The sequence below is a fragment of the Pyrenophora tritici-repentis genome, chromosome 10, assembly GCF_003171515.1.
Source record: "Pyrenophora tritici-repentis strain M4 chromosome 10, whole genome shotgun sequence".
NCBI lineage: Eukaryota > Fungi > Ascomycota > Dothideomycetes > Pleosporales > Pleosporaceae > Pyrenophora > Pyrenophora tritici-repentis.
In genome coordinates, this window is record NC_089399.1 from 2,928,637 (window position 1) to 2,950,604 (window position 21,968).

General features: G+C 50.0%; 13 protein-coding genes across 13 annotated transcripts; 11 read left to right on the top strand and 2 right to left on the bottom strand.

Annotated features, from left to right (window-relative positions):
• Nucleotides 1-363: 363 nt before the first annotated feature.
• On the top strand, nucleotides 364-1,350 carry PtrM4_049380 (cysteine protease (OTU family); the record flags this gene model as incomplete). The annotated part of the gene is made up of 1 exon (XM_001936753.2): nucleotides 364-1,350. One exon carries the CDS (start codon nucleotides 364-366, stop codon nucleotides 1,348-1,350), a length of 987 nt encoding a protein of 328 aa, XP_001936788.1.
• Nucleotides 1,351-1,934: 584 nt separating this feature from the next.
• PtrM4_049390 (BTB domain containing protein) lies at nucleotides 1,935-2,413 on the top strand (the record flags this gene model as incomplete). Its single annotated transcript, XM_001936754.2, has 2 exons — nucleotides 1,935-1,987; nucleotides 2,038-2,413. 2 exons carry the CDS (start codon nucleotides 1,935-1,937, stop codon nucleotides 2,411-2,413), a joined length of 429 nt encoding a protein of 142 aa, XP_001936789.2.
• A 79-nt stretch (nucleotides 2,414-2,492) lies between these two features.
• Nucleotides 2,493-2,741, top strand: PtrM4_049400 (uncharacterized protein; the record flags this gene model as incomplete). Its single annotated transcript, XM_066104811.1, has 1 exon — nucleotides 2,493-2,741. One exon carries the CDS (start codon nucleotides 2,493-2,495, stop codon nucleotides 2,739-2,741), a length of 249 nt encoding a protein of 82 aa, XP_065959375.1.
• A 1,705-nt stretch (nucleotides 2,742-4,446) lies between these two features.
• Nucleotides 4,447-4,764, bottom strand: PtrM4_049410 (uncharacterized protein; the record flags this gene model as incomplete). The annotated part of the gene is made up of 2 exons (XM_066104812.1): nucleotides 4,447-4,557; nucleotides 4,627-4,764. 2 exons carry the CDS (start codon nucleotides 4,762-4,764, stop codon nucleotides 4,447-4,449), a joined length of 249 nt encoding a protein of 82 aa, XP_065959376.1.
• Nucleotides 4,765-6,188: 1,424 nt separating this feature from the next.
• Nucleotides 6,189-7,745, bottom strand: PtrM4_049420 (DnaJ, DnaJ-class molecular chaperone with C-terminal Zn finger domain protein; the record flags this gene model as incomplete). The annotated part of the gene is made up of 1 exon (XM_001936756.1): nucleotides 6,189-7,745. One exon carries the CDS (start codon nucleotides 7,743-7,745, stop codon nucleotides 6,189-6,191), a length of 1,557 nt encoding a protein of 518 aa, XP_001936791.1.
• A 328-nt stretch (nucleotides 7,746-8,073) lies between these two features.
• Nucleotides 8,074-10,443, top strand: PtrM4_049430 (glycoside hydrolase family 5 protein; the record flags this gene model as incomplete). Its single annotated transcript, XM_001936757.1, has 3 exons — nucleotides 8,074-8,457; nucleotides 8,510-9,760; nucleotides 9,808-10,443. 3 exons carry the CDS (start codon nucleotides 8,074-8,076, stop codon nucleotides 10,441-10,443), a joined length of 2,271 nt encoding a protein of 756 aa, XP_001936792.1.
• A 628-nt stretch (nucleotides 10,444-11,071) lies between these two features.
• PtrM4_049440 (CRM1, Importin beta-related nuclear transport receptor) lies at nucleotides 11,072-14,998 on the top strand (the record flags this gene model as incomplete). The annotated part of the gene is made up of 4 exons (XM_001936758.1): nucleotides 11,072-11,971; nucleotides 12,020-12,214; nucleotides 12,267-14,262; nucleotides 14,367-14,998. 4 exons carry the CDS (start codon nucleotides 11,072-11,074, stop codon nucleotides 14,996-14,998), a joined length of 3,723 nt encoding a protein of 1,240 aa, XP_001936793.1.
• Nucleotides 14,999-15,976: 978 nt separating this feature from the next.
• Nucleotides 15,977-16,271, top strand: PtrM4_049450 (uncharacterized protein; the record flags this gene model as incomplete). The annotated part of the gene is made up of 2 exons (XM_066104813.1): nucleotides 15,977-16,198; nucleotides 16,257-16,271. 2 exons carry the CDS (start codon nucleotides 15,977-15,979, stop codon nucleotides 16,269-16,271), a joined length of 237 nt encoding a protein of 78 aa, XP_065959377.1.
• A 650-nt stretch (nucleotides 16,272-16,921) lies between these two features.
• On the top strand, nucleotides 16,922-17,226 carry PtrM4_049460 (uncharacterized protein; the record flags this gene model as incomplete). Its single annotated transcript, XM_066104814.1, has 2 exons — nucleotides 16,922-17,143; nucleotides 17,203-17,226. 2 exons carry the CDS (start codon nucleotides 16,922-16,924, stop codon nucleotides 17,224-17,226), a joined length of 246 nt encoding a protein of 81 aa, XP_065959378.1.
• A 968-nt stretch (nucleotides 17,227-18,194) lies between these two features.
• On the top strand, nucleotides 18,195-19,276 carry PtrM4_049470 (thymine dioxygenase; the record flags this gene model as incomplete). The annotated part of the gene is made up of 2 exons (XM_066104815.1): nucleotides 18,195-18,509; nucleotides 18,572-19,276. The coding sequence occupies 2 exons, from the start codon at nucleotides 18,195-18,197 to the stop codon at nucleotides 19,274-19,276; spliced, it is 1,020 nt and encodes a 339-aa protein (XP_065959379.1).
• Nucleotides 19,277-19,833: 557 nt separating this feature from the next.
• On the top strand, nucleotides 19,834-20,055 carry PtrM4_049480 (uncharacterized protein; the record flags this gene model as incomplete). The annotated part of the gene is made up of 1 exon (XM_066104816.1): nucleotides 19,834-20,055. The coding sequence occupies one exon, from the start codon at nucleotides 19,834-19,836 to the stop codon at nucleotides 20,053-20,055; it is 222 nt and encodes a 73-aa protein (XP_065959380.1).
• A 418-nt stretch (nucleotides 20,056-20,473) lies between these two features.
• PtrM4_049490 (uncharacterized protein) lies at nucleotides 20,474-20,815 on the top strand (the record flags this gene model as incomplete). The annotated part of the gene is made up of 1 exon (XM_066104817.1): nucleotides 20,474-20,815. The coding sequence occupies one exon, from the start codon at nucleotides 20,474-20,476 to the stop codon at nucleotides 20,813-20,815; it is 342 nt and encodes a 113-aa protein (XP_065959381.1).
• A 146-nt stretch (nucleotides 20,816-20,961) lies between these two features.
• PtrM4_049500 (uncharacterized protein) lies at nucleotides 20,962-21,417 on the top strand (the record flags this gene model as incomplete). The annotated part of the gene is made up of 1 exon (XM_001936760.2): nucleotides 20,962-21,417. The coding sequence occupies one exon, from the start codon at nucleotides 20,962-20,964 to the stop codon at nucleotides 21,415-21,417; it is 456 nt and encodes a 151-aa protein (XP_001936795.2).
• Nucleotides 21,418-21,968: the final 551 nt, after the last annotated feature.

Below are 21,968 nucleotides of genomic sequence, written 5' to 3' on the forward strand. Positions count from 1 at the left end.
CTGTCACCGATCGCCGGACCAGCGTACTCTAACGATTCCCGAACATTCACTTACGCCATGCCACTTGTTCGCGCCAACTGTCGCCTCCAACAGTGTTCCTGTAGCTGACAAATGGTTTTCCTCCCTCTAAGCTTTCTTGTCTTTGCCCTTGTAGCTATGTGATTAATTCTCTCCTTCCTCCTACTTACTCATCGTAGCTTCCTTGTCCTGACCGCTCCCCACCGCCGCTTCCAACTTTAGATCGCCCCACCAGTACATTGCCTCCCTTGCTCATACTATACCTCTCAACTCTCTCATTCTACTCCAAAAACCTCCCCCACTTCTACATTGCCCACCAGATTAATACCACACATTCTCGACACCATGCCGATCCGCATTCGATTGCGAGCACCCAACGGTACTCATACCATCTCCCTCGACGATCACGCCGCCGTTTCCGATCTTCTCTCCTCCATCAGCGAAAAGACTGAGCTGCCATTATTCGAGCTCAAATGGAACCATCCACCACAACCGCTAGATCCGTCTCTGTACGGCTTGTCCACCCTGTTGAAGGACACCGACCTTAAGCTCAACGGCGCATCTATTATCGTCATCGGGAAGGCCACAGGCGACCCAAGTGAGCGGAAGCGGGAAGAGGAACTTCAAGCTGCGACATCGCAAGCGGCCCCATTGTCTCTCCAGCGCAAGCAGAACTCAGCACTAAAAGACACCCCCGAAGTGCCTGTACCCGATCGCAGCGGCACAATCGTACTTCGAGTAATGCCGGATGATAACTCTTGCATGTTTCGAGCAGTGGGCAGTGCCGTACTGACTGACACACTGGACGCCATGACTGAGCTCAGGTCGATGGTCGCGCAAGCCATACAGAGAGATCCGGAGCAGTACAACGAGGCAATCTTGCAACGATCTCCTGACGAATACTGCAAGTGGATATCATACTCTGACTCATGGGGTGGAGGTATCGAGCTCAGCATTCTATCCCAGGAGTTCGATATCGAGATATCCAGTATCAACGTGCAGGATCTTCGAGTCGACAGATTTAACGAGGGCAAATCACGACGTTGCATCCTGGTATATTCCGGCATTCACTACGACACCATCGCACTTGTCCCAAGGGGTACGTCACCGCAAGATCCATCGCAAGATATCAAGCTATTTGATGCCAATGACACGGTCATCCTGGAGGCGGCGAGGGAGCTTTGCGGGCAACTGAAGAAACAACATTACTATACTGACACCCAGAAATTCAATATTAAATGCAATAAGTGTGGGTGGAAGGGGTCAGGTGAACGAGAAGCCGTACAACATGCCACCGAGACCGGCCACAGCGACTTCGGTGAAGCGGACTAGGCTTTCTATAAGTGTGTGATCTCACGAGTCATTGTTGCCATTAATTCCATTATTTGGAGTGGTTGTTTTACACTTTATACCCAAGAAAGAAGACACATGAGAAATATTTCATCATTTTCAGCCTTCTCCGCAGTGCATTACCCATGATTGAGTGATTAGGTCATATCGAAAGATGATGTGTTAGCAGTGAGCAGTATGTGTTGAGAGCATCTCAGAGAGACTAGTCAGAGGATGGGAACACTGCAGCACTAACAATACAATATCAATCCTACCAAGTACTTCCGCTGCTGCTTTTCCCCAAGTCGCATAGACCCTGTCGCTTTGGTAGGTGAGGGGCACACTATCGCTTTTCGGCCTTCTCTCTCACCTTCACCGCCATATTGCGCTAATGAGATCCCCGCTGTCACCTTGAGTAACCGTGCTAGCTCCATAGGGCTGCAAACGCGCCCGACCATAAAGACTCACCCGCGCAGTCAGTTCTGCTCAACCTCTCGCGCCTCTCGTCGGCCAACGTTGAATAGGTAAGCACTGCTTCCGCCTGCCGTTGTTGGAGTTTGGACTGATCATCGAAAGCGACGAGCAAGATGGCGCTTCCGCCCGCCGTAGGTTCAGTAACATCGGATTTCAGGCTTACAGAGTACATGATATCTTTCACCTTGGTTCCTCAACCTCAACTAATATACACAGTCTTTCAGGAGAGACCATTCGGGTCCAAGCCGGCAACCGAATCATCTATGTACACAAAGCTCTTATTGCAGCCAGCTCTGAGTTTTTCCGGAACGTAACGAAGCCCGAATGGACAACACACTCGAAGGTAATCGACTTGTCTAATCAGTGTCCCGAGATCTTCGAAATCTACTGCCAATGGCTTTATAGTAAGCGCCCATTTTCGGGCAATCCACAGGGGAACACTTGGATATCTTTCGCCAAATTTTATGTCCTGGGGGAGGAAATCATGGACCAAGCTTTCCAGAATGTTATCGTTGACGCTATGATCGCTCGCTCGCCATTCCACATGCTCGACATCCAAAACCGAGCTAGGCTTTACTGTACCGGGATATAACGCAATCAGACTCCTTTATTGAGGAACTACCGAGAGATCCCCTGTGCGGCGCTTATTCGTTGATCTATGGGCCTTCAATATGTCTGTTTCATGGAATAGCCTTAACGCTCTGAAACAATCAGACATGAAGCCATTCGTTGACGATCTACTTCCTGCGCTCACAAAGAATCGAGGAGCTATCCATGCGTCATTTCGGCCCTGGGTATTGCAGCCAGCCTCCTACCGCAGTAAGATCGTCGTTCTGAACACTGGCAAGGGAGCTAAGGAAGGTGAAGGGGGCACGACCGTGACAGCTAGCCAAGATGATATGGATGTTACTGAGCCTTGAGAAAGAGGTTTCCAACGGTTGTAAGAGCAGCAAAGTCCAAGAACGCAGTCGAGGAGTGATAGCTAAAATGACAGCCATTCTAATGTTCATAGAACATTCTTCTGCTTACTTGATAGCAAGGCCATGCTTCCTTGTACTATTCCGACAGCATGTATTCTACTAATGCACCTTACGTCTTTTCGATTTCAACAGATAATTGCCTTACCGTACCTCCTGCACTGCTACGTATACGGCAATGACGAAGCTCATGATCAATTTCCCATCTTTCGTCCACAAGTTTCCTACCATACTGTCTGCTAGTCTCGTGCTAACACAATCTCTCAAGGCATTCGTACCTGTTTTCTTCTACTTTCTCCTTATAAATAACATAATTTGGATAACAAGCATCAAGATACAGTATCTAAACATGTAAGACAAGCACAACATGTTGATTAAATCAGACCATAAAATATATTTCATAGTCTTAAGTGGACCCCAACACCGCATGAAGGCTGCTAAGTGAGTTCCACATATTCTATCAAGATCCCATTTTAGTAGCTAATCGCCCCCATAGCCTCACAGGCGAGACCGTACAAGTGCTCGTAGGAAACAATATCCTCAATGTCCATGCCACAACCTTAATCCAGACCTCCAACTATCTGCAAGATGTTCTGAGAACTAAGCAGCAAACCAAATCTAACGAACTAATCCACCTACCCACCTAAGATCTAGATCCGTTTCAACATACCAACACTGGCGATACACAGCAAAATGTTTCAACTTCTACACCCCCGCTAACAACTACATATATACCATAGCCATCCCAGCCACCCTTTACCTCCTCGGCCATCATCTCAAAGACACGAAGTTCCAAGACACCATCGCCGACTGCTTCATGAAACCAGACTCAGAGTGCGAAAGCATAGACGCTCATACCGTTCACGCAATCATCACTCACGCCTACGCTAGAAATAGCTCCGATCTGCCTATCCGTATTCTCATGGTAGATATGTGGATTTACTATGCGGGTATTTTGCTGGGACGGTGTTGAAAATATCTTAGGTGCGGTGTGTGCGGGCTATGCGAATGATGTGATGAGTGGAATGTTCTTGCTGCCCTGCAAAGGGCATTCTGTCAAGAAATACTGAGAATCTCAGGAGGAGGAGTGTCATGGGCGTGATGAGGGTGTGTATGAGGCAGACTTGTTAACAATCAATCAGATCGGCATGATAGATTTCTATCTAGATTGAAGGAGGCCTAATCAAGTAATTTTATAACCTATATAGGACTTAATTATGTTAATCGATTGATTGATGGCAATTCTGGTAGGAGGCGCTTGAGGAAATGAGGGTGAGGGCGTTGAGGAGGGGTGGTGGGGAAGGCGCTTGGGTTCGGAAGGGGAGGGGTGAGTGTGAGTGCTAGGGATGAGGAGGCTAGAGCGGCTGGGATGGGGAAATGTGGATGACGTGGAGGTTAGTTTCGTGCTCTACGGCTACAGTATTGTCCAGGACGTGTTATCCCATAACATGTATTAATTTTGAACTAAAGGGCAGCGTTGATGTAATTTGAACGTCCCCCTCCTATCCTACTAACAGATTACCTTTCCAATTTGCTTCCTCCTTTCTCTTGTACGCACTTTCCACCTCTTCTCTCCCTGTTGTAAACCCGGTTTTCTTCCCCGCTAGATCTGGTCGTTCTCTTGTTGCGGAAAAAACATAAATTCTCGCTACCTGCATGGAACTCCACCGTCATCAGCGAAACTTAAATAGCCACCATTATCGCGACATCCGTTGAAATAATCAATGACTTTGTCCTCGTATACACAGCATGTGTAGGTCTTTGAATCTCAAATCGTTAGCTAAAATGCATCCAATCTTGACTACTGTCTAGTATGCTCTTATCTTACCGGAGTTGCTCCTCGTGGTCGTCGAGCATCAATCCAAAAGCCAATACCGGGGCCGCAGAGGTTTGGACTTGGGTTGAATTCTTGTGTCTTCAGTATCATACATCTCAAAGGGGACCTGGCAATAACACCGGTTGCCATGGTGGCGATAGATAAAAGATAAATCGAAGTCTTCATGATGTAGTTGTTGAGAAATGTTGCTTGTATGATTCTTCCGTTGGATCTTGTACCTACCATTATATATATGATTTGAGAGAAGTATTATAGGATAGATGGGGCTGTCAGCCGCACGTCTTCTCTCTGTCATTAGGGCACGTATTACTGTGTCCCTCTCCACAACATTTCCGGGCCGAACTAGTAAGCACGAGATGTACAGTTCCAGTACCTGTCGAAGTGCCTAGCGTGGTATTTCAATCATGATTAACCGCTTTAAGCAAGGGCTTAGAAATCCTAGTTTTACGCTAAGCAGCCCTGGAGGGAAAGAGCAGGGAAAAGGCAAGGATAAAGAGCAAATCGGAAAGAGAGCAAGGGTAAAAGAACGCTAGGTATCTTGACAGGTATTGTAAACCGTGCATAGCATCCAGACTACTTACGATTCGATCCCCGCGCATTTCGACCGGCGAGGACAGTGCACCTGCTTAGTGTATCTTACAGGGCGTTAGGAATTTTGGTAATTTCTGTTCGTTCTGGCGATTCTCTACTCTGAATTTAGCATGTCTGTTCAACAATAACTCGTGCTTGTAACCACATGGTAGCCGCATATACTATACATCCTACCTAGATAACTCTAAGAAGTTGAAAATGAAAACGGTTCTCTCTCCATAGAAAAAAAGGCCAACGACACGCAAAGGGCTCGTACGGCGGTGAGCGGTATCAGCACTACCTACGTACAGAACTAAGACTGCGCCAAGCACAAACTCAAAACGGCTCTTGTACGGAGATAAGGATCACGACACCTATGTAAGTAATTAAAGAGCTCATACGGTGGTAAGCGACAATAGCACTATGTACAAACAGGACACTAGTGACATTGCGTCCAACACAAATCCTCGCCGTAGATTATCGTGCCCAGGTAAGCTCGCAGCATGCCAACTTGATAATCCTGCCCACGCCGTCTTGGAAATTAGTACCATGTACGCAGAAAAGGCCCAGAACATACAGCAGACATACAAGGCTCGAAGCGACGGACCAGAGCATACAGTAGTAACACTCGTGCAGTACTAGATTCAAAGAAAGCTGATAAGGATCCACGTTGTGTATTGTTAGTAATGTAGACAAACACGTTCAGAAAGTGAGATTGTATTCACAACCAATTTCCAGATCAGCCCAAACACAGACACCTTCATCAAAATAAGCGGCCGTTGGTAGCTCGTAAAATAAAACATCTAATTTCACAACCACCGTTCATAACGCACCGAAACGCAGCAGAAGTAATCGATGATATCATACATTCAATGCAGGAAAGAACACGCCGAGCGCGTGACTTGCAAAAACGCCTCATCCACATCTGTATGCTCGCCCAAAACTCCACGCCATGTATATAAATAAAGTCAAAGCAACATCGCTCAAAAGGGGAAGCCACCACCCGGAAACCCGCCCTGGTGGAACTTGAAGTTACCACCGGGGAATCCACCCTGCTTAAACATAAACTGCTGGCCGCCGAATGGACTACCCTGGAAGGGGTTCCCTTGCTGCTGCTGGCTGTTGTTGGGGTCGTCACCGCGATCGAAACGTTCCTTGAGTTCGGGATCAGACAGAACCTCGTACGCCTCATTGACCGCGGCCATTTTCTTCTGCGCATCTTCTGGTGTCATGTTGTTTGCGCTTGCCTTGTCTGGGTGGTACAGCTTTGTGAGTTTGCGGTAGGCCTTCTTGATTGCGCGTTCGTCTGCGTCACGTGTTACGCCAAGAACCTTGTAGTAGTCCTTTGTCTTTGAGCGTTTGAGAAGGGTCTGTGCTTTTTGGTACATTTCGTTTAGCTTTTGGTGTTGCTGGTGGTGTTCTTTCGCGGCGTCTAGGGTACGGATGCATTCTTCGAAGTCGTCAGCTTCAAGCTGGCCCTGGGCTTTGTGGAGGAGGCCGTGGAGTGAGTTTGGATTTTTTTGTAGGGCTTCTGTGCAGTATGGAGTTGCTTTCTTCATGTTGTTCATTTCGACGTAGGCTTCGCAGGTCATTTCCAGGAGAGTCTGGTAGAGGCCTTGGGGTGAGTTGGCGTAGATGTAGCCCATTTCTGTGTAGTCTTTGAAGTCTTGCTTTACTTCTTTGAGGAGGCCAGGGTCTTCTTCGCCGCGGTCGATAAGCAGCTTTGAGGCGGTGGCGAATTGCCGCTTCTCGAAGTACTTGCGAACTTTTTGAATGTCCTTTTCGAGGTTCTTTTCGCGGCGTCGCAGCTTCATGCAGACCTTGGAGTCTGGATCTGACTGCAGACATTGGGCGATGTGCTTGATTCCTTTCTCGGTTTCACCCAAGGAGTAGAAGGCCATGGCCGAGCTCTGAAGGTGGGGTGTGATGTCGCCAGTGTTGATTTGCAGAAGGTGCTGTAGATCACTGATTCCTTCTACCACCTCGCCCTTCTCGAAGCGACAGCGTGCCCTGATCTTGCGGATGTCGTATGCGGCGCCTGCCACTACGATGGCGGCGCCTGCATTTGTAATGCACGAGTCCCAGTCGCCCTTGTCTGCTGCCTCTTGCGCCACCATGGTAGCGCCCTGTGCCTCTTCCAGCTGGGCGATTTCGTCGGGTTTTCCAGCAGCCTCATAGTCTTTGCGCGCCGCTTCCCAGTCGGCTTTCCGGGCTCTTATCTTGGCACGCTGCACCAGTGCACCCTCAAAGCCAGGCTTCAGTTCCAGCACCTTGTCAAAGTCATGCTGGGCCTGCGTGGTCCTTCCGATCTGTAGGTAGGCAGCACCACGCCTGAAGTAGGTGAGATAGTTGCGCGGGTCGCGAGAGATGGCTATATCGAAATACGTAAGGGCGTCTTGGGTGTTTCCGGTAGCGAGTTGTACACTGGCGTCCTTGATAAGTTGGGACACGGGTGTATCGGCGGGTACGTCTGCGGCCGATAATGCACTTGCGGCGAGAGGTAGCAGCCCTAGGGCGAGCGAGGACAGTCGGAGTATCATGTTGCGCTGGTGATGGATGCGATGGAGTATTGAGCGAGTGGCGTTTGGTGATATGGAATCAGATGGTCTGCGCAGCGAAACCACGGCAGGTGCGATTACTGAGTCATAGGAGGAGCGGTTCAGGGTCTTTATTTATGCGGCCGTTTGAATGTTTGCAACTTGTCCTCAATGCCCGCCGATTGATTGCGGCGCGCTAACCCCGGATCGGCTAATGCGAGCAGCAGGGATGCCGTTGGATGATGACATACCCCGGCAAGTGACAAGCGCATTCCTCTGAACTTAACATCTGTCTCCCTTACACTCAACACCTGGATCACCCTTGCCGATAATGTCTTCGATCCGGCTGCGAATTGACGGACGGATATTCCGCGACCCTCAGAACCGTGAAGTTACCCTACACGGCATCAACTGTGCAGCAGACGCCAAGTTCCCTGCGTCTCCCAATCAGCCTTCACACGTGCCAGACAACTTCTTCGATGGCGACAACGTTTCTTTCGTAAACCGACCGTTTTCTCTGCAGGATGCGGGGACACATTTCTCGCGATTGCGTAGTTGGGGCTACAACACAATCCGCTACATTTTCACATGGGAAGCCATAGAGCATACTGGGCCCGGAAAGTACGATGAAGAGTGGATAGATCACACAATCGCCGTGTTGCGTAAAGCGAAGGAATATGGCTTCTATATCTTCATGGATCCGCATCAGGACGTCGTAGGTAGCATTCCAATGTACATATATGGCTCCTTTCTAATGCACTTTGCAGTGGTCGCGATTCTCTGGAGGCTCTGGTGCACCTATGTGGACGCTGTACGCCTGTGGCCTAGATCCCGAGCACTTCGCCGTTACAGAAGCCGCGCTTGTCCAAAATACATATCCCGAACCTGCGAACTACCCCAAGATGATATGGGCCACCAACTACACACGTTTAGCATGTCAAGTCATGTGGACAATCTTTTTTGGTGGTAGGGACTTTGCGCCCAAGGCCATCATCGACGGAAAAAATATACAGGACTACTTGCAAGAACACTACCTTGGGTCATGTGAACACCTTGCGAAACGGATACGCGACGCAGGTGACCTTTGGCACGACCCAATCGTGGGGTGGGAAAGCATGAACGAGCCCAACCGGGGACTGATTAGCTACCAGGATATCACTCAGATACCGAGCGAGCAGAAGTTGCAGAAGGGTACGTCACCCACTGCGTGGCAAGCCATTCTTACCGGATCGGGAAGAGCTTGCGAGATCTCAACATGGGACTTTGGTGGTCTCGGCCCCTATAAGAGTGGCTCGGTCCTGGTGGACCCCGAAGGAACCATGGCGTGGTTATCAAAAGACTGTGACGATACTAAATACGGCTGGAAGCGCGATCCCGGGTGGCGATTGGGCGAGTGCTTGTGGGCTCAACACGGCGTATGGGATCCCAAAACTGATACAGTCCTGAAGAAAGATTACTTTGGAGTCGACCCCAAGAACGGTGCCAAGATTGACTACGAGTACTTTACCAACCATTACTGGCTGCCGCATTACCGTGCGTACAGCAAAATGGTCAAATCAATCTTCCCGGACTCGTTGATGTTTTTCCAGCCACCGGTGTTGGAGATTCCTCCTACGATCAAGGGTACCGAGGACGACGACCCCAACATCATCTTCTCCCCGCATTTCTATGACGGCATCACGCTCATAACTAAGAAATGGAACCGGGTATGGAATGTGGATGTGTTTGGTGTGCTGCGGGGAAAGTATCTGACGCCAGCTCTTGCCATCAAGATTGGCGAGAGTGCGATTAGAAATTGCTTCTCCCATCAGCTCAAGGCAATCCGGGATGAGGGCACAGAGTACATGGGGGTTCACCCCTGCGTCTTTACCGAGATTGGTATTCCATATGACATGGACGACAAGTATGCATACAAGACTGGCAACTACAGCAGCCAAATAGCAGCGCTAGATGCCAATCATTTTGCACTGGAGGATAGCAAGGCTAATGGGTTTGCGTTGTGGACCTATGTGGTTAATGTAAGTCATGTTGAAATTCTGGCTTAACAAGACTGACGTGTGCTTAGAACTGCCATTACTGGGGTGACATGTGGAATGGCGAGGACTTGTCCATCTATTCCCAAGACGACCAGGCGGTTCCTGCGGGTCCCTTCCCACCAGCTGCATCTCGTGCATCTCTTGATACTAGTTCGCCGACGTTTTCGAAATCTCAATCGGCTGATACTGCTAGCATTACCCCTTCCAACATACAAAAGACAGTGTCCTCGGAACAGATGAGTCCGAAAAATGACGAGGGTGATGTCCGTGGGTTACGCGCGGCAGAAGCCTTCATTCGACCTACGCCTATTGTAGTGCATGGAGACATCTCATCGTACGGCTTCGACCTGAGGTACTGCACATTCAAGCTTGCGCTTTCAGCGCCGAGCTCGACATCAGAGGACGCACCCACAGTTTGCTACCTTCCCGAATTTCACTTCCCATCCGGCCAAACCAGTGTCGAAGTCAGCGGTGGCAAGTGGGCAATTACGTCGGAAGAGACCAATGGTGCGTTGCAGCAGACACTGCGGTGGTGGCATGCAGCAGGCGACCAGAGCATTACTGTCAAGGGAATGGTGCGGAAGCCGGGAAATGCACTAGGCACAGAAGATGACGAAGGGGGCTACCTACAGCAGTATTCCAGCCAGATTTGCACTGTTATGTAGAGCGGCGAGGTTGATGATGCTGGGCTATGGTGTTGCGGGGAATTTGGACCAATGCACGGTGATGCAATGTCATGTTATGGTCAGGTCACACCGTCAGCTTTTTTAATGCATCTGATTACTCTCGGCAAAGTTGAACGTCAGACAAGGCGATTGTTTCTGTACGGCGTCAAGGGATAGGCGGGCTGGGACTGGGCATTGTATATAGGACAAGTTGGATTAAATGCATTGGGGAAAGTGAAAGTCGTTGCCTGGCGGGTGGAAGCAGCTGACATCGCGTCGGCGCGACAAAGCGCGTTTGTGGAACGTGCAAGCAGCTGCAACTCTTGTGATAATAAGGCTGGTCTCCTGTCGGAATCCATCGAAGCAACGTGCGCCACGTTTGACGAGCCTGGGTCATATAATCTGCGGTTCCACGCTACACCGCCATATTCTTTGGTTTGTCCCAGACCTTGAGCGCCAAACCTTCTCCGACCACTACCCTTGTCAACTTCATCTTCCGCTTTCAGCAACTCCCGCCCGGAACAATCTGCGACACGGAAACGGAATTCGATAAGACTAGGCACAAGACGCAACTTAGATTGCTAGACCGTCACGTACACCCCATCGAGGCTAGACGAGCCGACTCGAGATGGATGCTGGGGCACAGCAAGCCCCGCGAGAAGCTGTCACAAATGGCGGCGACGGCGGCGCCCAACACCAGCACGCCAATGGCAGCAACGACTCGGATCTATCGCAAGTGCTAGAGGCCCTGCAGGCCATCTACGCACCCTCTTCGAGCAATGACACGCGACGTCAGGCTACCGAATACCTCGAGCAGGCCAAGCGGCACCCTGAAGCGCCCTCACATGGTCACACCCTCGCGCACGATCACTCACAACCCGCCCAACTTCGCTACTATGGCCTTACAATGCTGGAGTACTCGATCAAGTACAGCTGGGAAGACTTTTCCGATCAGCAGGCAATGGTACTGCGAGGCTATGCCATTGACCTCGCCCAGAACGTCGACGAGAGCGATCCCGTCTACATCAGGAACAAGGTCGCCCAGATGTGGACTGAGATTGCAAAGAGGAGTTGGGGCGCCGAATGGCTAGACATGGACGAGCAACTCGTTGCGCTATGGACGACGTCATTGCACCACCAAGCCGTTGTGCTATACGTCCTGGAGACGCTGTCGGAAGAGGTCTTCAACCGCGAGGACGCCACCGCAGGTCTAAGGGGCAGTGATCTGGGACGGGCATGTGTCGAAATCTTTACACCGCTCGCTGTCATACAAGAGCAGCTACCGACAAGGGAAAAGAGCCTGGAGGTGCGCTGCGGAGACGAAGGATGGCTTAAGAGGCTGTGCAACAACTTGGGCTGGTGTATGGGTCAAGACTACAATCAAGAAAACATAAAGGCAAGCGCGGTGAAGACCATGCATGCGCTCAGGGCGGCTATGCCGTGGATCATGCCCAAGGCTATTGCGGCCACCCAAGTCATTGAGGCTGTCTGCAAAGCCCTTGCCACTCCAGTTGTAGAAATGCAAATTGTACGTGGAGACATGAAGAGTACCAGCATCGTTGCTAATAGGATATAGGCCGCCGTAGAGACACTGCAAGCCATCTACAACCGAACCCACCTACACGATGACGAGTTTGTGGCGCTGGTATGTCCCATGTTTACACCGGGAAGCGTATCGCTCGTGCGGGAAGTATACAACTGGACGCTCGCCGACATGAACGTCAATGACATCGATGACCAGAAATACATGCTTTGCAAGAGGCTCTCTGAAGTAAGCACCCTAACAATCTTGACCCACTCCTGAAGTCTGACCATAATCACAGTTGGCCAACAGTCTCGGCCTCTCCATCGAACAAAAGCCGCAGTCTATTCCTGACGGCAGCGATCTGGCAGGTGTATTTGGATTTCTCTATGACATCATGCGTAACCCCAGCCTCGTTGTCTCGATACCGGTACTCCACTGTTGGACCAAGTTGCTACGATCGAGCATTGTCCGGGACTCTGATGTTGTCAATTCCATGGTTGGCGGCCTCCTCGAGACCTGTTGTGCGCGACTAATTCGATATGAATCCCTCCCTGAAGATACTGAAGACATCACATTGCAGTTCCTGAATGAAGACATTGACACCGTCCCCGAGCGCCATGCCTTCCTCGGCAACTATCGCCGTTTCTGCGCAGAAGTAATCGAAGTACTAGTCCGCAAGACCCCGGTCGAAGCAATGGAGCACATCCTTGCTCAAGCAACAAGCATGCTGCAAAACCTATACCGCGATCAGCCTGCGTTCCAGCGTCAAACCTTCACCAAGAATTCGTACCAGGTTCTTCAGGTAGACGCCCAAGTCACCGTCATCGAGGCCGCTCTCAAGGGCTACATGAAGTGGCAACAAAGCACAGGAGAAGAAGGGCTAGAGAACGATGAGACGCGTCACCAACTAGAAAACTCCCTCGAACAATGGGGCAGGCAAATACTGCAGGCACAATTCGAAGACCCTGAAGTGGCTAGGAAGATCATTTCCCTGACGGCGACGCTCTCCACAAAGGCTCTCGGTGATCGGCCGGGCTTTGCGCTAACCTTCCTAGAGTACATGCTCACGATTCGTCTAGCAGACGACACCAACTACCCGCACTACTCGGATGCAGTAAAAGACTTGGAGCGTATATGCAGCTTGGAGATGCAGAAACTTGCGATGAAGTTTGCCGATGACTTTATGAACGTCTACGACCAATTAGAAGCCAAGGTCAATGAGATGATTAATGACCCCACGACTGACGAGCGGCAACGCATGGCATACTCTGCTTTTCTTTTCATCATCATACATAGATGTACCACCCTAGAGCGAAGCGTCCAGGAAGAGCGCATGCGGCAAATGCTGAACCGCGTAAAGGATGCGTGGCGCAACGATGAGTTTACCGAGGCCATTTCTTCGTTTCAGTCTTTCTGTACCGCCTTGGGCATGGGCCAATTGCCCGAATTCTTGTCTTTGAACAACTTTCGGGGTGTTCAGGACTGGTCTCAACAGTCTCTGCCCGGTGAAGGGCAGATTTTGCAGGCCAACATTCTCGAGCGCTCACAGCATCTGCCACTGCGACTCACAAAAACCCTACTTGCAGCCTCGACCGAGAAGCTACGCGATGGCACCCCTGCGTATGAAACTGCTGCCTTACTGTGGTCCGAAGCGATACCCGTTCTGCTACCAAACCTGCTTCAGCTTGTAAGCCACGCGCAAGCGTTCAACGACATCGACAGCAACTGGTCTCACCTGCCGGTTGACCTGCAGCAAGTCATCCGAAAGGTGTTGACGGATCGTTTCTGGCAAGCTGGTATATCGACGGAGAGCAGAGATGACTTCTTCGCCAGAGTGAGCGGTTCAAAATCAACATTTGAAGGATTTGCATCAACAGTGCGTGGTACAGTACGGCAGATTAGGGAGAGCTCGTACTACATCCTTTACTCACTAACGCGATTCCGAGACTTCTTTTACGGCATTCAAGATCTCCCGGGACCGTTGAGTCAAGCACTATTTGGACACGCTGGCGCACTGACTGCGCATCATTTGTCTGTTCTACTAACAGTGTCTACACATCTAATTGAAGGATGCCCAGCCCAATTACGGCCGCAGTTTCTACCGCCCATGATCCAAGGACTTTTCCGCGAGCTCGATCGCAAAATCAGCACTGAGTGGAATGAGGTTGCCAAACAAGTGGCAGAGTCTGGGGACAATGACAACTTGACGGATGAGATGAAGACTGAAAGCATATTACGCCAGCTCACGTATTCGTCCGTCTCACTTGTCGCTGTCCTACTCGATTCACGACAGGGTCAGTTTTTTCCTTTGAACTTTGCGATTATCACCAAGCATTGCTTTTGTTGTGATTACTTTACGCTCCATCTCTGGTCGTTCATAAATCTAACGAGTACACAGAGTTTGCCCGACATGACGAGTCCGGTCGAAAAGAGGCCAACGCACCGCCAATGTGCGACTTCATCTTGGCAACACCCTCTGTTCTCGAACCGATCCTACTGTTTTGCAACTCAACTGTGCGAGTACGCGACACGCGATCAGTCGTTACCATTGTTCGCGTTCTGCGTACCCTGCTACCGCGTTTCAAGGAGCAATCACCCATCCGCGAATACTTCTGCAACGACATACTCAAGTCAGCCATTACCTCCCTCCACGAGCCATACTTTGTCGATTGCCAAAAGGAACTCGCCTCTCTCATTGCGGGCATCATTCACTTGGATGATGATAGTCCTCGCTCCATCATCCTGTCTCTACCAGGCATGGGCGATCAGTATCGTGTAGATCGTCGTCTTGCCAAACTTCGTAGCGCGAACCGCCAAGATGAGCGTATGCAGCGCAGTATTGTGCTTGATCTTCTTAGCAGTATCAAGGGCGTGAGTATTCACGAGCAAGGCAAGATCCAACGGCCCAAGACCAAAGGCAGAACAGTTATGATGGAGCAGTATATGAGCGTCGATCAGCAACAGCCTTCTATCGTTAGGGGGACTAGTCCCGGACTGGCAGGCGTGGCTGACATGTTCGGGGAGTCCTAGAGAGACAGACACCACATGAGGTATGATTCCCATGGCGGGAACGTCTTGGATATGAACCAACGGCGGACACGGACTAGACAAGGGAAAAGTGCGGAATTGGGGATTGCTAGGTGTAATGGGACAGGCCGACGAATATATTGGCAAACGTTTGGAGGAACGGGTAACAATTCCCATGTGCGTGTTGTTATGAAGCAAAACACTTTGAGTGCAGGGGAGGAGAATTAACAGAAGCAAGCCGTTTCTATCGCAGAATTGGCGCACAAGACTGAAGGCAATATGAGAAGGACTGAGTATCAACACAGTCCTTTTCTCGCTGTTCATCGTATTATGTTCTCTCGCTTACGCCAAGTTGCGTTAGTATCCAAAGGAAATTAAGGCTTCGTGTTGGAACCCACCTCGCCTCATCACGTGTCCAAGCAAGCCTTGGCTCGGCCCCATCTCTACCATGTCGGACTTGTGCAGATGTTGATAGTCGAGAATACATGTAATACTGCCACGGCTTGCGGCGTTGCAGTTGCGCGTCGCATGATATCAGTTGAAATTAGGAAAAAGAGAAGAACCATACGCGTTCCGTGTTTCTGCCCCTATCTTAGCGGACTTGTAAATCGTACGCATGTTTCTCTAGTAGTGATATGGAATCGAAGACTGACGCGAAAAACAGAAGGAACACATGGATACTGCTAAGGCTGGGCAGTTTACGGTACCTTGCGTTACTGTGGGGTCGTTTCGAAATGTTGGCCTCGACAAGTCAGCCTATGACTACTATAGAAAGCGATGCCTGTGTAAATCCTAGATTGGGAAAGTAACGCGTTGTAGAATGACGTCCTCATGGACAAAACGCATGGTGATCGTACCGAGTACCAGTCTTACCCCAGCGCCTTTGGAACGTATAAATAGCGTAGTTAGAGTCCCAACTAGATATCCTTCCAAACTGCACTTCGCTATCACTACACACATATACACAGTATCTCTCTCTCTATGCGTCTCACTATCCTTCTCCCCGCCGTCCTTATCGGCTTAACAGCTGCCGCCGCCACACCAGCCACGCCGGTCCAGGACCCCGAATTGCAGCCTAACAGAGTTCGGGACGCGCAAGCCCCCGCACCTAGTGTCAAAGACTGCTGCCCTCCGGGTGGGAAGAAAACGGTTTCTTGCCCCGTGAGTGGGGGATGCTGGAATGCTTGCCAGCTCAATAATATGGTATGTGACTTTTCCCCTGGCAATCTAGTGTGGGTGCATGCTAACTCTTGACATATAGCCGGACTGCCGATAGAAGGCCGACAGAAGATCGGGTGAAGGGATCGGTGGCTGGGGGCTGGGAATTTAAGATGGGTGGTTATGTGGGGATGGACGGGGGGATCATCATGGGGGAAGGTCATGTTGGAAGTCACGCTATTTTAATGCTTGTTGCAGCATACGTGGGGACCCAAATCCAATATCATCTTCTATATATCTAGTACTCTGCTTTTCTATCCTTGGCCATCACCAGCCTGGGTCATAGAATATTTTCACCAACCATCATCTTCAAGGTGGCATGCGTGCTGGTAGTACAGTCGATACCTTGGCCCAGCTACATCTCCACTATGTCGGAATTGCGTGGATGTACGTACCTAAGTAGGTACAAGAGTACACGTAATAGTGCTGAGGCTGGGCAGCTTACATTACTGCGGGGCCTCGAAACGCCGCCTTGAACAAATCAGCCTAATTATGACACTACGAGATGATGATGTTGAGTCCGAAATAGGAAAGTGATGCGTTGGAAAATGACGTCCTTGTGTGGATAAAGCGCATAGTGATCGTACCGACCAATAGGCTTGTCTAGAGCCTTCAAAAAGTATGAATAGCGCAGAGAAGGTCGTAGCATTACTTTTAGGTACCATCTCTGCGAATCTCGCCTTACTATCTCAATTACACACACACACCATGCGTCTCAGCACCCTTCTTCCCGCCACACTAATCGGTCTAACAGCTGCGGCCGCCACCCCGGTCCAGGACTCCAAGATACCATCTAGAGTTCGCGCCGAAAATCCTCTTGAGACTTTCTCATTCTGCTGCCCTGGGAATGACATCAAAAATATGAAAAAATACAGTTGTGTCCCTCCTAGGATAGGGGCAAACTGCAGTCCTTGTGCCATTCACAATTTGGTATGTTGTCTTCTTGCTCTTGGCAATCTAGCTTGGGTGGATACTGATTTTTGTCACAGCCGGATTGCCCGCCTGGATCATAGCGTTAGCGGGGGAAATGCGATGGGGCTTTGTGTGGGGATGGATGGGGAGATGGTGTGGTTGCGGATAGGATGGGTGAAAGTTAAGTCAGGTGCTGCTTCCATATACGTGATGGCACAGCATTTCATCTTGACATCTATCTCCAAATATCCGTCGTTCCTCTGCTTTTCTATCCCTGGCCATCAGCGACCCCGGTGGAGGTGTATTTTGATCACCAACCGTTCTTGATGGTATGTATGTTCGTAGTACGATCGATGGGCGTCCAGTGACTGTCATACGCGAAATCCGCCAAATCTACACCGATAGAGCAACGAAGGACACCACGACTTCCCACTAGTCCACTATTTACATACTTGCGTTTCATGATCCCTAAAATTGTTCTAGCCACGCCTAGCAGTCAAACTCATTCTATTTTCCGTCATACCATCCGGACGTCTTCAAAGGAAGATACAAAGCAGCTTCCGTATTGCTGTTATAATCAGTAATATATCTTCTCACCCACATGTCAATGACATATTGACATACGCTTCGAACTTTCTCTTCTATAATATCAGGCCAAATGTTAAGGTTACGTTACTACCTTACCAGACCCCTTCCGGCAGCTGCGCGTGCGGACATATCTACAGTGCATGCATCTTTCACTTCCCAGCCGCGCAGCCGGGGTACAATGGGCGGGTCGCGACAACCGAAGGCGGAGGTGGCGTACTACTTTAAGTGTGCAGAACCTGTGTGCTGGGAGGAACGATAACGATCTGTAGGCGCGGTGCCGATCTCCGGGCCGAGCCCCGCTTTCGGTACCACACCTAAAGGGGTTGTATCTGCCGACGTCAGGTGTGTCGCTAGACTTAGTCCAATGCCGCTTTCTGTTCGTCTTGTGTTGTGTTATTCTCATCACCTCTGCTTCCTTTGGCACACTAATTCGAGAGAAGCACATACATCGTAGCAAGTGATAACAGGGTCAAGAGCAACAATGTCGAATATTTCAATCATCGATTTTGGCAAATTCATACACGGCAGTAACGAAGATAAACAGCGTGTTGCACACAAACTTGATGACGCCTTCCATAGAGTCGGCTTCGCATATCTGAAGAACCACGATGTACCAAGCAACATGGTGAGAGAGTGCTTCACCTGGTCTAAGAAATTCTTCGACCTCCCCCTTTCGACCAAGATGCTAGCACCACACCCACCGGGCGGACATCACCATCGAGGCTACTCTGCTCCCGGTGTCGAAAAAGTCACCCAGCACGTCTTTGACGCCGATGAGCTATCCAAACTACGCGAGGTGAATAGCCTCATCTCATCCCTAACGATAGAACACACTAATAGATCTCTCCTAAAACTAAGATACCCGATTACAAAGAATCCTTCGAAAGCGGTAACCCCACAGACGCCACCCAACCCAACATCTGGCCCCCAGACCACGTCCTCCCGGGCTTCCATGCTTTCCTCCAAACTTACTTCGAAACCTGCACGTCCCTCCTACACACTCTCCTCGACGCCATCTCCTTGTCCCTCGCCCTCCCATCCCCCGGCCTCAGTCCCACACATGCACAATCTCTGTTCCAGTTGCGTCTCCTACACTACCCACCCACCCCCTTCTCAGCACTCCGCAACAACCAGCTCAGCAGAATAAATGCACATTCCGACTTCGGCAGCCTCACACTATTATTCCAAGACAACGTCGGCGGCTTGGAAATCGAGGATTTGCAGCATCCGGGCGTGTTTCACGCAGTGGAACCCATGGAAGAGTGTGTGCTGGTCAATGTGGGGGATTTGTTGGAGAGGTGGAGTAATGGGAGGTGGAGGAGTTGTGTGCATCGTGTTGAGTTGCCGGTGCGGTTCAAGGAAGAAGGGGATGATGGGGAGGGGCCAAAAGAGGAAGTGGTGGTGCCGCCAAGGTATTCGATACCCTTTTTTGCGATGCCGGATCCGGAGACGGTGATTGAGGCGCTGCCGGGGTGTTGGGAGGAGGGTAGGCCGAAGTTTTTTGAGAGGGTTACAGCGGGGGAGTATGTGAGGATGCGTATGGAGGCGCTTTATGATGGGTGAGTGATGGGGAAGAGGTGTTTGTGCGACTCTGTACTCTGTTCGCGGACGGAATGGGCACCAAATTCGAACATAAAATATACTTGTATGTGTACTAGAAACATAGGGTATAGGATGTCAATAATCTGTATAGGACACCTGCATGCTGAACTAACGCCTAACGTGTTAGCGTCATGCAGATGGGCGGCACAGATCCGATGGAAATAAACTTGGATGGCTAGGCCACAGGTCAGTTCCTTTTACTCTTCTTTATGCTGCACAAACGCTCGAAAAGCTTCAGTATATCTTAGTTCAGCTATAATATATCACAGTTTCAAGTCCACGTCCTTACGTGCCCCCCTAAGTCCTCTTTGTCGACATTCTCAGGGTTCCACGATTGTCCTGACAGGAAGGCGACAAGCAAAGTCATTCGCATATTTTGTTCTTATTTATCTGGTTCTTACAGTCGACATCAGACGTTATTATGTTCCGGACACGGAGACTTGTGTTCATCAATACTTACAACTTCTGTTTCTGGATAAACCGCCTATGCCCCCTAAGGACCTTGCCAGGCAAGCACAATGGCTATTATAAGCGAAATCAGTTACCTGCGCGACGCCCTAGTCAACGCTATCCGTTTCTACTACCACTTTCTCGTTTCCATGTACATGGACGAATCAATGATCGACGAGCCGCCTGAGAATGGCTGGGAAACCATACCCAACGGTTGGATAAATTTCGAAAAAACAGACGAAGTCATTGATCTACTTCGCCGCCTTCCCTACCTGAGCTATGAGGTCTAGGCTGCTCCAGACTGCCGGTTTCTGGGCTGGCATGAAGGAAACGAAAATGCAGATGGTCAAGGCCTCAAGAAAAACAGCGAACCTTACCCCGACGATACTGTGATACCACCACACATTGTGGGTTTGACGTTCCTGGGAGAATATAACGCTCTATTTCTGCTTGACCCCTAACTTGGTGTGACTTACTGGCAGACTTGTCAACAATCAATCAGATCGGCATGATTGATTCCTATCTAGGTTAAAGGCTGCCTAATGAAGTAATTCTTTAACCTATATAGGAATCAATCATGTCGATCGATTGATTGTTGACAAGTCTGCTTACTGGCCTGAGTGTCCAGGCGTGGTCAAGCACACGGGCACCCTGCTTGAGGACGATCCTTTTGATTGGGAGGAAGACGGTTTGATTCCGGAGGTCCAAATGAAGTGGCGGGAGAACAGTGCGTTTTGGGCCATCAATGATGTTTTTGAGATGCTCAAGCTCCACTTCGAGACTCTAGAAGTTGTGCCTGCCGGCAGGCGTAAGGTCGAGGGCATGTATCCTTGGATCATGCGTTCAATGGAGGATCAGGCAATGCTGGCCGCAATCCAGAAGATCTACAAGTATCACGGGTGGCCTGATAAGACCCGCTTTCGCAAAGAGGATTGCATTGCCGATATTGAGGCTATGATCAGTGCTCAATTTCCTGACGCTGACATGGACTTCTACTGGATATATTTGTCAGGGTCTATAAGGGTTGGAAGGATGAGGAGAGTGCCCTAATTGTTCTACCTCAAGATTAATCGGTGAAGATTTTACTTTGATATAGCAGTGATTAGGTGGATTAATGCAGTATCAGGCATATCATATTCCTTTTGTGAAGACTACTATTTAGTTTCGTCAGCGAGATCAATGTTGAATCTGCAGCCATGTGGCTTCGGCTCGGGCCTAGCCATCTAGCGAAGGAGAACGGCCCTACATTCTTACTCGATACTCAGTTTGGCGTGATTTATTGGTACAAGTGCCTGGATGAAGTGCGCTTCATGGATGACCAGGCTGAAGGTGACGGTTACGGCTGGGCGGATGATGGGCGGATCCCCGAAGATCAGGCTGAGTGGAAATACGAGAGTGGAGTCTGGCCTATTAAAGTCTTCTTCGAGATTCTCAAGCGCAATTTCGAGCAGCTTAACTTTGCGCCAATTGGCTCGCGAATAGTCAAGGCCATGTGGGGCTCAGGATCTAATCAAACACGGGAAATACTATTTGCAGTTCAGAAGATCTACCGAGATCATGCCTGGCCCGACAGGGCCAGATATAGCAAAGAAGACTGCCTTGAAGACATTAAGATTATGCTGAAAGCTCAGTTTCCGGATGTAGAGAGATAAGACCGTGTATGCGGAAATGCGGCGACGAGGTTCACTGCGACTCCGGATGTCAGATAGAACTCGGCTTCTGTAGCCTCCCCTCCAAGAACTCGCTCCTGCGGAACGGTGAACAACAACAACGGCTACATATGTCCTGGTAGTGGGTTTGAAGATTGCTGCAAGTGGTCGCTGTCGCAAGTACACGGCGGATACTCGACTTACTTGATTCTTAGGTTCCGCGTATGGTTGGTGTGGCTCAACGGTTGACCGCCGCGTTGATGGATGCCGGACGGCGTACGGCACATGTAACATTGTCGTGAATGCTTTGACGCCGAGATAGATGGCAACTCCTTCGCGCAATTTGTGGAGACTTGTGTGATACCCACATTATCGACGCTTGTCGCGACCAATGTCCTCACATCGTGGAGATTGTCTGTAAGGGAATGAAGAGTCTTGTTTCAAGGATAAACACGCGTTCTTGGTAGTATCAGTATGACACTATGCCAATGAAACTCAGAGTGTCACTCTTTGTCCAAGTATCTCTAGAAGTATAAGACATAACGCGAGCTCAT